We start from the raw sequence: 13,109 nt of genomic DNA, 5'->3' as shown, positions 1-13,109 counted from the left end.
AATTTACCACCACTCGTTTATTTAAAGCTCTTCTTTTCTACAAAGTTTTTTCCTACCATTTTTAACTTGATGGAAAATTTGCAAGGGAGTCGTCTTGCAGATGGCACTGACCACTTTACGACTTTATCGGTAGACGATGCTGCAAATAATATGTCGTTTAATGTTCTCAATGAGCTTGCAGTGCGGAGCGGGGAGGAAAACTTCGAAGATGACATCATTGTGTCAGCCGAATTAGTCGGTACACTCAAACACATCATGCGACGTCTCACGAAGGCCCAGAAGCAGATTAAAATGCTAAAAGAAAGACTTAGGGCTCAGGCAAGGAATACTTCCCCCGAGTCACAGGGAGAAACAATAGACACCGAAAGCGGTGACAAACAAACACTGACTCTGCTACAAGAGTACATAAATCTTGAACTTTTTCTGTGGGGTCAATTAGCGAAAATTCTTCATGATGAGTATAAACGTTGTACTGACGTTTATGCTAGCACGATGAGTCTACAGGATCGCGCGCCTTTTGAGTCTCTTATCAAAACGGTTTGTAATAATGCACCCTTTTGTGAGTACATGGGAGAAATGATTAATTTTAATGTGGAACGGGATGATTTGTTGTCGAGATCTGAGGGAAGATCAATTCAGAGTGAGCCAATCCTTTATAAAAGTGTGGTGAGGACACAAAGTATCGCCACTTATACGGCGTTTTTGCTGGTGGAGGGATCACGGGGAAATTTTTTGGACTCTACACCTATACAAGATCTCTGTAAAGTTATCATAGGAGAGAAGAAGAGACAAAAACGGCTTATTGCCCTCTCTCTGGTGTTTAGCAGGCTTGAAGAGGATGACCAAGCGGTAGGTGAGGCACTTAGTCAACAGGTGCCGCGGGTTTTGCTTCAGAGATTGCGACATCTGGTTCACCGGATATTTGGTTATCCTGAAAACAATGGGATATCTCCCTCACAAAGATGGAGTCGGTCCCCCTTCAGACACTACTCTGCCGTTATCAGGAGTGAGCTGAATTCTCCCACGCTCTCACGTAAGACGTCACCCGAAGTTGCTGCTGGGAGCTCCGTAGGGGTGCCATGCGTGAAGGAAGCGCAACAAGTGTTGCCCCAATCAAAGCAGATGTCCCTTTCTTCACATTCGCAGTTTGCGGGATCTGAGCAAGCCTCTTCATCTCCAATGTTTGATAGGTCAACTATACCGATAAAAGAGGTGGAACATGAATCTACCCTGGCAGAATTTAATCAAGGGGGAGGAGATGATCTGATATCTAGGCCCCACAAAAAGAGGAAGTTCGAAACAGGAGAGGAATCACCCCGTTTTCGGAAGTTACCAGATTTTTGGCAGCCACGAAGGGGTGACAGGGTAGGTCGCGGTCCTATGTGGTGCTTCAATGATCAAGGGAAAAAATGCGATTTTGGTGAGGTTGTGGAGGTAACTACGGCAGAGGAAGTGGTTGTTCGTTGGATAAGGAGTGTCGACTGTCCCCCTCACGAGAGTGAGGGGAACCGATTCTTCCGCTACAAGTACAAGGGTCCAAACGATCAAGTTGTTCCGTGGGATCATTTTTTGAATATTCAGACCCTGATGCCAGAAAACATTGACTTCAAGATGGAAGAGTTTATGTTGTGTTGCGCCGTCGTGGGAGCACTTTGTCACCAACGAGAGACAGTTCTACCTGCTCTCCAGTTCCAAACAGTGGAATCCATGTTCTACGTATTGAGTCGAGTCGATTTGGATGCAGCTACTGCAGCTGTGGAAACGGAGGAGAAAAAAGCATTGGGGTTCGTCTTATCAGAGGACAATGTGGAAATGAACGCGGACGAACGCGAATTACTTGAAGTTCGTTTGAACTGGAGTGCTGAACTACAAACAACTAAGAGCCATTACCGAAAAATGCGGGAGTTGGTGGGTAGGGTTGGTTGGGTTCTAAACTCTTTGTTTACCCACAAGAAACTCGCTTTGATTTTCCTAGAACTGGGAGGTTTGAAGCAGATCATAAAGTTAACTGATGGCCGTTTAGATCCAGTGACAATGTATGGGTGCTGCATCGTGCTGTCTCAATTAGCTAGAGCTGCGGTGTTTGAGAACCTGCTTCGAAACCATGGTGAATACTTCGAGCCGATATTGAACTTCATTCTGCATCAGTGGAAAGTTGCCTCGAGTCACGACGTACAAGGCAGCGCGGGAGGCTTCCTTTTCCTTGCTTTGAGTTTCCCTTATGTTGTTACCTTTTTTGACGCGCATCAAGGGCCCCAAGCAACACTTGGCTTAATAGAGCGGCTGTTACAGAGTTCGGAAGAACAGTTTGATGTTATTTGTCCAGGAGTAACATTGGCGGCGTTAAAGTGCGCCTACGTTTACTTGATTTCTCATCTGATGTTGGCCACGAGGGTCATATTCCGGAAGCACAGATTTTTATCGGTTTTAGTGACCGATTCTGCACCAGAGAGGTCACTGCCCCGAGACCCTGCCACCGTGGAATCGGTTCTCGGTTATTTGTCGGCCCCTTCTGCCACTATTCCGGATATATCTACCGAAACAATCCAAAGCCTGCTTACTCGAGATAGGCTTGCTGCATTTCGTTTCTTCGCGGATAATAATTTTCACCAGATACTGCTACGTTGTGCGCAGTTCTACTTCACACAGGGTCGATGGGACTTACTTGCCGCATCGCTAAATGTGCTTTGTGTTTTGGTAGTTGTACCCTTCTTCCGACCCTTGGTTGCCGATGCTCAGTACCCTGAATCGGGGGTTGCGCACTTGATTATGATAGTGAGTGAATTAACATCGGCGTTCCAAAACGGAAACGCCTCTAGGGAGTCCCATCTCATTCCGTGTGTTGCTACTTCGTTGCAGATACTGTTGAATTTAACGCGATTACCCGCTGACAAAAACGACGATGTTTGTGTGGCCACCTTTAACCGCGTTTGTGGTATGATCCGAGCAAACGACGGCGTTCGTACGCTGTTGGAGGTTTTGAAAGTTCGGAAGGATCCGGCAATGTCGGTTAAACTGCAGTTGTTTCCCGTGGTCGCACGGGCACTGCAACTGATGGTTACCCTTCGACGGTATGCTGATACACGTCTTCTCTTTGATGCTCTAGGGGTTGGCTCAGTGGCGCGGGAACTTATGACCCAATATGGAGATATTCAAAAGGAGTACTTAACCATGATGGGGCCGCGCTATGTGGCGAGCGAGGTGCACGCAACAGGTCGGTTTATGGAGAACATCAAGTGCTTTCTCTTCGATGAGACGAATAGGACCACTCCGTCCGTTTCTGTGGACCCCGTCGAGTTGGAGCAACGCCAGGCTGTCATTGCTCGATCTCACATAAGTTATTCGCGTGAATCACTGTTGGAGCTGATTTGCCGCCACTTAGAGACGGAGGGGTTGCTGAATGCAGCTTCAGCTCTTCGGCGTGACGCTCCTCTTTCGTGTGATATCGCAATGGCACAACATTCGGCGAATGCCTCGCCCGATATGGCACTGTCCCCCATCGGGGCACCCACCCTTGATGGCATTGTGCGCTCTTACCTGAGACAACAGCATGAGAAGTGCACCAATCCCATTACAACCTTGCCTCAATTTGATTTGCGGAAGGGCCATGTTTACTACCCACTGGATGCCCCTGTTGATCAAACGCGAAACGCGTTTAACAGGCGCTTGGTGCAAAAGATGGGATTAGATTTCTCACTACGCACAAGGACGAACGAAAACCACTTTACGTACCGTAACCCGGGTTATTTATTCGACATAACGGGGAGTGGAGATGAACTTCAGGGCGATAGTGTGGCCTTTTGCGATGATGGGGAGACACTAGTTGTGGGAACCTCTGAAGGCGGGATTGCTCTGTTTGACACGTTCCCAGATGATTCCACGGACGACAAGTTGTCAGAACAGCATTTGGCCTTCGATAACGGTAGTGTCGTTGGAATTTACGTGTCTGACGATAGTGCCTTACTGGGGTTGGTAAACGCGGAGCACAAGGTAGCTGTGATGGGTCGTAATGAGCTTCCTGCGGTGAAGTACCAGGTTGAGGATAGCCGTGCGGCCATGTTCTCTTGTTGTAACACATATTTGTTAGCAACGTGTGACGAGGAGCACACCTGCCGTCTTTACGACCTCAGGGCGCAATGTGAGGTGCGTCATTTTAGCGATCCGTCGTGGGTTGGGGAAAACGTTGACAACGTAGCCACCTTTGACCAGTTCTCTCAGCTTGTTCTCAGTGACGCTGTTCTGTGGGATGTTCGGTGCGGTGACAGACCCATCTGTCGTTTTGACCGTTTTACCAACTCCTTTTGCAATATTTTTCATCCGTTCAACCCCCTTGTGATGATTGATGAAAAGGTATGGGATTTGCGGACCCTGTCCATACTGCAGACCGTACCTTCCTTCAGGAACAGCAGCAGTTTCTACACCAGCCCTTTTAGACGTGTGATTTATAGCTTTCGCGAAGCATCTGCGTTGTCTCACACGGCTACACCAGTTCTTTCAGTGGTTGATAGTTACACATTTGAGACCGTGTTTTCAACAGAAGTGCGCCCAGCCTTCAGAGCCTTTGCCATTGAACCATCGGACCGTTACTGTGCTGCGATTCTCGATGGTGACGCAGCAGCCGTAGTGCGTGTGTTCTCAACATCCTCCGGCCCGCTACCTGGTCAACAAGCGTTCTCGCTCCCACAAAACGATCGGAGTAATGATAGTGGGGCAGGTCTTGCGGAGAGCGATGACGATGACGAGGTAGGAAACAACGGTTCTTGGTCTGGAGGTTATGACGAAGATGACGATGATGGTGAAGATGACAGCGATTCTTATGAATGGGCAAGCGCTTCCGACTCCCCGGAGTATTACAGCAACACAGAAACAACGAGTGACTCGGATTCTGCCGAGGTGGATGGCGGTGGCGACGGAAGTGATACGTGGACGATGGGGGAGGAAGAGACGACTGAGTCCCAGGACGAAGCTGCATCGCGGAACGGGGAGAATAGTGATGATGAGGCGTCGTTGGAATCGACGTGAGCGGACTCCATGTGACGAACGTTGGCGGCAGAAGCACCTCTTTTGCTGGCCAGGTTCTACACTTTTTTACTCTTTGTTCGTAAAAATGAGCGTGAGGATAGGCTGACGTGGGGGCTGTTAGCGGGAACGGGATTGTGCTACCAAAGTAGTTTCCCATTTTTTTTGTCCCGTGACGATGCCACCAGAGGTTTTAACGTCCATGTAAGCTCCCGTGGAGCCCTAAGACTGCCAAGGAGGAATGCACCTTTTACAGGTATAAGGTTGATATTTTGACCTGCGGCCTTTTAATAGCACTGCTTACATTGTTCTGTGCTTCACCTTCCTTATTTTTAATTTGTACCGTGGGGTTTCGGTAGGAAGGGAGTGGAAAGCCCTGCGTGGCGTTTCGTACATCCAAGACTGCATTGTTGGTTAATATATCACATGTGAATGTGATGGGTGACTTTACCCGAGAAGATGAGTACCAGTTGGACACCCTTCGAGCTGCGAGGGACTGCGGTAACTTATCACCCGGAGAGTTTGAGTCACTTCAGTACCTGGAAAGGAAGTATGATGCCTTCATCGAAGATGGTATACGCAAATTAGAGAGAATGGCTCCCCAGAGTGCAAGGAGGGAACATATGTTGCCTTTTGTTTTCATCTCATGGCCTGCTTTGTGGTCACTTCTAACACTGTTACTTGTTACGTTCTACCTATTAACTTATGGACAACAGGGAATTCTCGTGCAGACCCTTCTGAGGTGGCAGGTGTGTCTTGCTGCTCTAATGCTGCTTGCAAGCACACCACTCACGTTTACGCGTTGCCGCGATCGCAGATTCGTAGAAGTGGGCGTACTAGTGGCCTTCATGATGTTCAGTGGCGTATTTATGCTGACATCATTGTGGGTTATTCACCATCTCCGTAGCTTGTCGGACTCGGAGTGGGACATCAACACATGTGTCATCGTTGGAGTAGCGAATTCCTCTCTTATGCTCCTCTCAGGTTTGTTGCTAATGAAGGCTCTGGAGATGTAATGGGGTGTTTCTGACCCGTTTTTGTGGGATGATGGACGTGGAAAAAGCGGTGTGCGGCGTGCAGCGGGGTGTGTACGGGAGGAACAAGCCGGGGAGCGACCGCCCCGCGATGTGCAACCCGCACCGCCTGTTCTCCCTGGAAAAGAGTTATAGTGGGTGCTTGCTTCGGGTGACCAGAAGATACCTTCGCCCGTTTTTTCTCCTTTAATTTTCCTCACGTCCGTGTTCTACTCTGTTGATGAGTGCCGTATGCTCCTTCCGTACGTTAACTTCATCTCCCTCACTACATTTTCATGGTTGCTACTTTGGAACTAGCTAGGAGGACCCCACGGACATCTCCGGAGAACATCTCGCTTCCAGGCTGATTGTTGCCATGGACTTTAACTTTCTATGGGAGATACCGCCAGTAACAAGGCTGCTGCTGTGCCTTAGTGTGATCTCGGTTGTGCTAGTTTCGTTCGGCCTCGTCCACCCACTGCAGATGATTTTCAGTCCTACCCTCGCGTTCCAAGAAAAGCATTATTGGCGGCTGGTCTCAACATTCTTTTACTTTGGCCCCCTCAACCTCAGTAGTATTATCGAGTTACACTGGTTATATATGGTGAGCAGCAGCATTGAATTGCAGTACTTCCACTGACGGCGTCTAGACTACTGCCTGACCCTCTTTACTGGGGCAGGGCTTTTACTTTTCCTCAGAAGCACTCGTGCTATAGAAACACCATACCTCAGTAACCAGTTTTCGAAGGCGCTGGTGTATCTCTTTGGGCGGCTGCTGCCTCATCAGGAGGCGAGCATTTTTGGTCTTTTGACGGTGCAGGTGCGATACCTCCCCCTTGTATTCCTTCTGATGAGCGTTATGTTCGGTGAAGTTGGTATTGGTACTGAAGTGATGGCTGATTTGGTGGGCCACATCCTGTGGTACCTACTGGAAATATTTCCACGCATTACGAAGATTCATCCCCTGCGCGTACAGCGCTACTTCATACGGTAGCGCTCCTCCATGACCTTGAGAACCCTTCTGTTGTGTGGAAATTATGTGTGGAGAGGGAGGGGGCGTCTTTGAGAGATCGACCATTGTTTTCAGATCTTTGTCTGTCCTCGATGGGTGTGGTGTACGAAGCCACCAGTCGCCCCACATCAGCGCGGGCAGTGTTTGAGATTGCTCCCTTGAAAGCTGAACCACCCGTGTCTGCTTGTCTATTTAAAACGATTCCCCTCTCTGTTGTATCCGCAAGGCCGTTCTTGCCACAGTTTTGAACCTGGGGGCGATCTGATGAGGAGGAGGTGTCATATACACAAGGATGTTGTTAGTCGTTCCCGTCGATGTGTTTACGTTCAAGCAAATGTCGTGATTCGTTTGAAATTCCCGACACCTTCATGTTTCCTGTTAATACGGTGTTTCTGAGAGGGTGTTCATTTTTTTTTTTGCCTATAACCCTGGGGTGAAGTTAGCATCCCGGCGACGTGTGTTTGGTGATACCCCAAAGGTTGTGCGGAGCCGTCTTGAATCATACAAAACATAAATGACTGCAACGACTAGCTCGAGTGCCGCCCGCTGGTGCAGGGTGGAGTGACTGCGTGTTGAGGGAGGAGGGGGGAATATATATTTTTCGAGCGGTAGTAGTCTCATGCGCACGCCAAGACGTTCCCCGCCTCCCCGTGACAGAAAATGAGTGTGAGCCGTCAGCTTTTTGTCATTCTTTTTTGTTGTGCGTCGCCAGAATCCGTCGAAACGCGCTGCAGCGGACAGTGTTTGTCTGACTGCTGGATGTAAGAAGCGCGTTTTAGCGCTGATCATGTATGGCTATTGTTTGCGTGATGTATTTCCTCGCCCATGCATCATTTTTTCATTTCTTCAAGTAGTGCCTCCAAGCCTTAATTTACTCATTCTCTTTAAGGCGCTGTTTTTTGTCCTGCGGTAGTCTTGAAAGCTATGTCCCGCCTGTTCCTCGAGCAGTGCCCCCGAAGACACCTCGTCATAAACATGGATATCAATAAAACTATTATTCAGGTGGACTCTGCAGGGGGGCGAACAATGGAGGATGTTATGAATAGTAATGTTGCTGCAAACGTATGGGGGCGCGTCTCTGGTGAGGGCTGGACCGCTGTTTTGGGCCCTGGTCAGGCCGGTGATCGTACCGGGTTGGTCACGTACGACCAGTACGTTGATGAAAAATTCAAGGAACCTCCAGGGATGCAAGATCTTTCTCGAGCTGAGAAAAATCGGTTGTGGCAGGATGTCTCGGCAAAGAGAAGATCCATTCTTAGTGCCTTTACACGCCCCGGGCAACCGGGCGAAGGTTTTAAACGATATGTTGATGAACAAAGGACAGTCCTGACCGCAACACCCGACCAGCTTATCATTCCGTCTTTTTTTGAATTTATTAACACCCTTTCTGAACTCAGCTGGCCATTTACGCTTCTGTTCAGGACATTTGGGACCGAGCTGGGGAGTGTCCTCCAAGAGTGGAGGGAGTTTGTTCAAGGCAAACACAAGCACTTACCGCGGGGACCGATGCTTCAGCGCTTGAAGGAGGCATATGTTCCTGAAGTGACAGGGTGCATATTCCGCGATGAGGATGATCTTTTCATTTGCTACGGCCCCAACACCGCTGCGGTGGTGGTCTATCCTGAGGACACGGGGACACTTTCTCCCTCGGATGCGATGAAGCAGTTACGACAAATGCCGTCATGTACCGCTGTCTACCAAACGAACTTCTCCGCCCTCGAAGAACAACTGGTGGAGTACGCCAGTAAGTCTAATGGTGTGGCGGGGATTGTTGATTATTATCCGTATTGGGCACAGAAAGCGGAAAGCCGCTGTGGCGGGAAGGTGTTTCCGGTTGCTACAATACCAGAACCGACGCCTGATAAAGCGCGCCTTTACGTGTTTTTTGACGACAACATATCGATTGGAGAGGACAAATCTATTGTGGACTTGAGGGATGCTCAAACAGGGAAAAGCATACTGGACAAGGATGTTGAAGTGAGGTACACTGTGGCTGTGAATCCATATGAGGCTATAGTTAACAGTGAGTATTTCGTGGACCGTCTGGCACAGGTGATTCAACTGCAGTTGGGCTCTGGTTGTTCCCCCGACTTTTAAATAAAATGTAACTAAGGGAGGCAGATCTGTTGGATTGTTGGGCATGTAGAGTGCCATACTCGACTTATTATTTTTTTTCGCTATGTTACGTGTTCCAAAGTTTATACTTTCGTCGTCATCATGCTTCACGCGACATTGGTGCTGTCAAACTCTATCATTCTGCTCATTCTCTCGAGTCGAAAGGGGAGAGGGAAGTTTTTGCTGTTCTCACTCGGTTGCAGAGGGGTGTGACTCTTCCCTGGAATGACTGAGTACAAGAAACTTTGCGCCCTTGTGGATCAACTGAAGCAGGAGACCGCCGTGCTCATTGACGCCTTCAAGGATGATGACAGAGGAGATGTAGTTGCTCTGCACTCGCAGGCAGTGTCGGTTCAAACCTTAATAACGAATTGCCGTCCTCGTGTGGTGAAGATTCTGCACAAGGGTCGGGAAAAGGACCCCGACAAGCAAATATACAATGAACGGATGTGCGTAGCAATTGAGCAACTCTTTGAAGACTTTTGCGCCGTTGTAGGTTCTCTGTTTGACACTTCCGCAAGCGAACTAATACTTTCAGAAGAAAACTTGAATTATGAGGAATGCCCACCACTTGCTTGGGTCGAGGACTTGTATGATGAACATGTGTTGAGACTGGCGCAAACGGAAGCGTGGCAGAAACGCTTGGCAAGTAACGTCGTGGACCTGGTGCGGATGGAGGTAGAGAGTCGTGATGTTTGTGCTGCCGAGGAAAAGCGGGCCCGGGCAGCTTTAATGATGGAAAGGAAAAGTGAAAAAAATGCCGTTCAGAAAATGCTTGATGAAAGAGAGGCGGCCAAGTGGTTTGCGGAGATCCAACGTCGCGAGGCGGAGCATGAAGGGTTGCTTCTGAAGTCCAAACTATACGATATTTCGGCCGCACCATCAGTGTTGAAGGATGTTTCACCTCCCTTTCGTGGGCCCTTGGCGTTGAATGCGCTGCAGCTGGTGCGCGCGCTTCGCACAACCCCCGAAAATTCCAATATCCGTCGCATTCGGTGTAACAACTTGCGCGTGATGACAGAGTATGGCCATGTTGCTCTATGCAGCGAATGCCACACCTGCTGGACAATAGTGACCTCCACGGAGGTTTTGTGGTATATGCTGGGGTACACGGTTGAGTATTCCTCTCTTCCTACAGTTCACATCCCGGCCTTGATTGAATCCAACCCATCGCTTCGGCTTCCATGCGGTGGCCTCGCATCGGAGCATGTATTCTTCCCTGTAGGCTTCGAGGACTACTCTGAACGTTTGTTTGTCCTCCACGAGCCCAACCCTACGGAGGAACCGAATGAGTGGATGGACTGGTACACCCGTATGGGAGCAATAGTGCACTCTTTGGAAGCTTGCAAGTTTTAGCTTCTGGAGGGGGACCCACACCTCCGCTCCCGCTTCCCCTTTTCTTTATTGGTTCATTTATGCAGGCTGTGTGCGCATACGGGGTATGAAAGTGTCTCTGTATTGCTCTGGATGACCATGTGTATTGGGTGGTGTAACCTTGCGTCTTTGTACATAGGATCTTTCTAGTTTTTCTACAGTTTTTTTTTTACTATTTGATCATTTCCGCACATGTTGCGCGCACTTTTTTTTTGTTTCTTCTTGAGGCTCACTTACTTTAGTAGTATTAGTAGTAAGTGACGAGGGATGGATGTCTCTCGCAGGTTGGCGGGTGAAAACCATGACTTCCACAGGAGCACGCAGGTTCCTGCGCTCTGTACGAAACCGCAAGGGGGCAAGGGGATGCGGCTAAATGTGTTGCACGAAGGTGCAGTCCCCGCTAATGACTTTCATTCCGCTCATCTTACTCCGTACGAGATGGACGAGATAAAGGGCTACTCGGAAGTATATTACGTTGGCCAAAATTGTGACCGCAAGGTTCAGGCACCGGTGGAAGGAGGCCATAACAAGGGGTATGATGATGAAAGAGGGGACTACCTCATCAGACTACGTGACCACATCGCATACCGCTACGAGGTTTTAAGCACACTGGGGAGTGGTTCCTTCGGACAGGTGGTTAAGGCAGTTGATCACTGCAAAAACTGTACTGTAGCGCTAAAGATTATCCGCAACAGGAAACGCTTCACCGCACAAGCAAAGATTGAGGTGCAGATTTTGAGTCATTTGAAGAAAGGTGACCCCTCAGGGATCTACGGAATAGTCCAAATGATTGATAATTTCACCTTTCGTTCCCATGTCTGCATTACATACGAGCTGTTAGGATGTAACTTGTACACTTACTTAAAGCAACGCAGGTTCAAGCCATTGCCGTTAGACATCGTTCGCAAGATTGGGGCTGGTGTTCTCGTGTCTCTTTCCTACATGTGGCGAGAGAACATTATTCATTGTGATCTGAAGCCGGAAAACATACTCCTCAGGTCACACAATGACACGGCAGTGAAAGTGATTGACTTGGGCTCCTCTTGCTTTGAAAACGCCCGTTTGTTCACCTACATCCAATCGCGCTTCTACCGTGCACCCGAGGTACTTCTAGGGTGTCCCTACTCCAGGTGCATAGATCTTTGGAGTTATGGATGTGTTCTTTGCGAGCTCGCCTCCGGCTACCCCATTTTCCCAGGTGAAAGCGAGCAGGAACAGATGGCGTGCATAATGGAGTTTTTAGGGACCCCGCCGCGTGATTTTATACTTCGTTCCCCGCGCAAACATGAGTTTTTTGAAGCAAGCGCAAATTATTCACCCAAATTAGTTCCAAACAGCAAACTTAAAATACGCTTTCCTGGAACCAAGAATATTGCGGCGTTCCTTGGACTGCCGGAGGGAGATCCATTTGTCAGTTTCGTTAAGCTGTTCCTTGAGTGGGTTCCGGACTCGCGTGCCACTCCTCGGCGGGCGATGAAGCACCCGTGGATCGCTGATGAGGTCAATGAATTATTAAGTAAGCAAAAGCGGAACACAGCGGCCACTGGCGAAGATGATAGTGAGTCTAAGTTCCACAAAGCCCTTCCGCGCTTGCCTAAGATAGGCAAACGTGGGACCGACAGATGCGGGTGCTAGGAGATGTATTCGCTTCCTTTTTTTAATTTAGTCTTTAGCACCTGTTTTTGGCACCCTTGTCTTTCGTTCAGTTTACGTCATTTTGTGTTGTTGTATCTGGTTTGTGTACGCTTGCATTTATTTAATCTTTTCCCCCACTTGCTGTGCGGTTCCCTTTTAAAATTGAAAAGGCACATCATGTGGTGGATGTATCGCGTTGGAGACGCTTTTTTTTTTTTTTGGTTCTGCAGGAGTGTAAGAGACCACAAAGATAGTTGGGACGGGGAATTGTGAATAAAGCCAATGGTTATGAATGACTTTTGTGAATGAACGAGCAATAAAATGTTCATACTGTTATAAAGGGAAGGGCGGGGAATGGTAGACGCCAGTCTTCTTCATCTATAATATGTATATAGCGTAACGTTTGCTTCGGTGTTCATATTCTTTCTTCTATTTCTCCCTCCTTATAGCATTGCACTTTCCTGCGTCCTCTCTCTTTCTTGCAATCTTCCCCCCGCCTTTGATGTGCATTTCTGTGCCGCAATTTTTCTTCTTTTTTTTTACTGTTTTCGTTTATTGTGAAAAATGATGGGGGTTGGGGGGGGCAGGGGGGAAGGGAGAAGGGGAGTTTGCTCTCATCTAATTTATTTACGCGCTTTCTGACGAGAATATTCTCCCTTTCCTCCTTTCAGTGGGAATTGAATTGTGGAGGATCGCACGTGCGGTCCATGACTGCTGCTACCGCGTCGAATCAGGCACGCGGTTCGCCTCCATATGTGTACTGTATTCTGTAACTTCTTCGAGGCAGAGAGTGAAAAAAAAGCAGAAAATCAATCGAAAAAAATATTTAAGTGTAGTGGGAAAAACAAACGAATAATCGAATGGACGAAAGAGGAATGCGGTACTGTACAAAAGAATACATTGATTCCATCACCCTTCGTTGTTTGTATAGCTTAGGGGGT

The 13,109-nt window shown here is 48.5% G+C and overlaps 6 protein-coding genes across 6 annotated transcripts; 5 read left to right on the top strand and 1 right to left on the bottom strand.

Annotated features, from left to right (window-relative positions):
* Positions 1-69: 69 nt before the first annotated feature.
* TbgDal_XI3540 (hypothetical protein, conserved) lies at positions 70-5,022 on the top strand (the record flags this gene model as incomplete). The annotated part of the gene is made up of 1 exon (XM_011781198.1): positions 70-5,022. One exon carries the CDS (start codon positions 70-72, stop codon positions 5,020-5,022), a length of 4,953 nt encoding a protein of 1,650 aa, XP_011779500.1.
* A 434-nt stretch (positions 5,023-5,456) lies between these two features.
* Positions 5,457-6,035, top strand: TbgDal_XI3530 (hypothetical protein, conserved; the record flags this gene model as incomplete). Its single annotated transcript, XM_011781197.1, has 1 exon — positions 5,457-6,035. The coding sequence occupies one exon, from the start codon at positions 5,457-5,459 to the stop codon at positions 6,033-6,035; it is 579 nt and encodes a 192-aa protein (XP_011779499.1).
* A 1,429-nt stretch (positions 6,036-7,464) lies between these two features.
* TbgDal_XI3510 (hypothetical protein, unlikely) lies at positions 7,465-7,833 on the bottom strand (the record flags this gene model as incomplete). The annotated part of the gene is made up of 1 exon (XM_011781196.1): positions 7,465-7,833. One exon carries the CDS (start codon positions 7,831-7,833, stop codon positions 7,465-7,467), a length of 369 nt encoding a protein of 122 aa, XP_011779498.1.
* Positions 7,834-7,968: 135 nt separating this feature from the next.
* TbgDal_XI3500 (hypothetical protein, conserved) lies at positions 7,969-9,141 on the top strand (the record flags this gene model as incomplete). Its single annotated transcript, XM_011781195.1, has 1 exon — positions 7,969-9,141. One exon carries the CDS (start codon positions 7,969-7,971, stop codon positions 9,139-9,141), a length of 1,173 nt encoding a protein of 390 aa, XP_011779497.1.
* Positions 9,142-9,384: 243 nt separating this feature from the next.
* Positions 9,385-10,515, top strand: TbgDal_XI3490 (hypothetical protein, conserved; the record flags this gene model as incomplete). Its single annotated transcript, XM_011781194.1, has 1 exon — positions 9,385-10,515. The coding sequence occupies one exon, from the start codon at positions 9,385-9,387 to the stop codon at positions 10,513-10,515; it is 1,131 nt and encodes a 376-aa protein (XP_011779496.1).
* A 285-nt stretch (positions 10,516-10,800) lies between these two features.
* TbgDal_XI3480 (dual-specificity protein kinase, putative) lies at positions 10,801-12,168 on the top strand (the record flags this gene model as incomplete). The annotated part of the gene is made up of 1 exon (XM_011781193.1): positions 10,801-12,168. The coding sequence occupies one exon, from the start codon at positions 10,801-10,803 to the stop codon at positions 12,166-12,168; it is 1,368 nt and encodes a 455-aa protein (XP_011779495.1).
* Positions 12,169-13,109: the final 941 nt, after the last annotated feature.

The sequence above is a fragment of the Trypanosoma brucei genome, chromosome 11 (genome assembly GCF_000210295.1).
Source record: "Trypanosoma brucei gambiense DAL972 chromosome 11, complete sequence".
In the NCBI taxonomy this organism is placed as follows: domain Eukaryota; phylum Euglenozoa; class Kinetoplastea; order Trypanosomatida; family Trypanosomatidae; genus Trypanosoma; species Trypanosoma brucei.
This window is presented reverse-complemented; position numbering and strand designations above follow the sequence as displayed.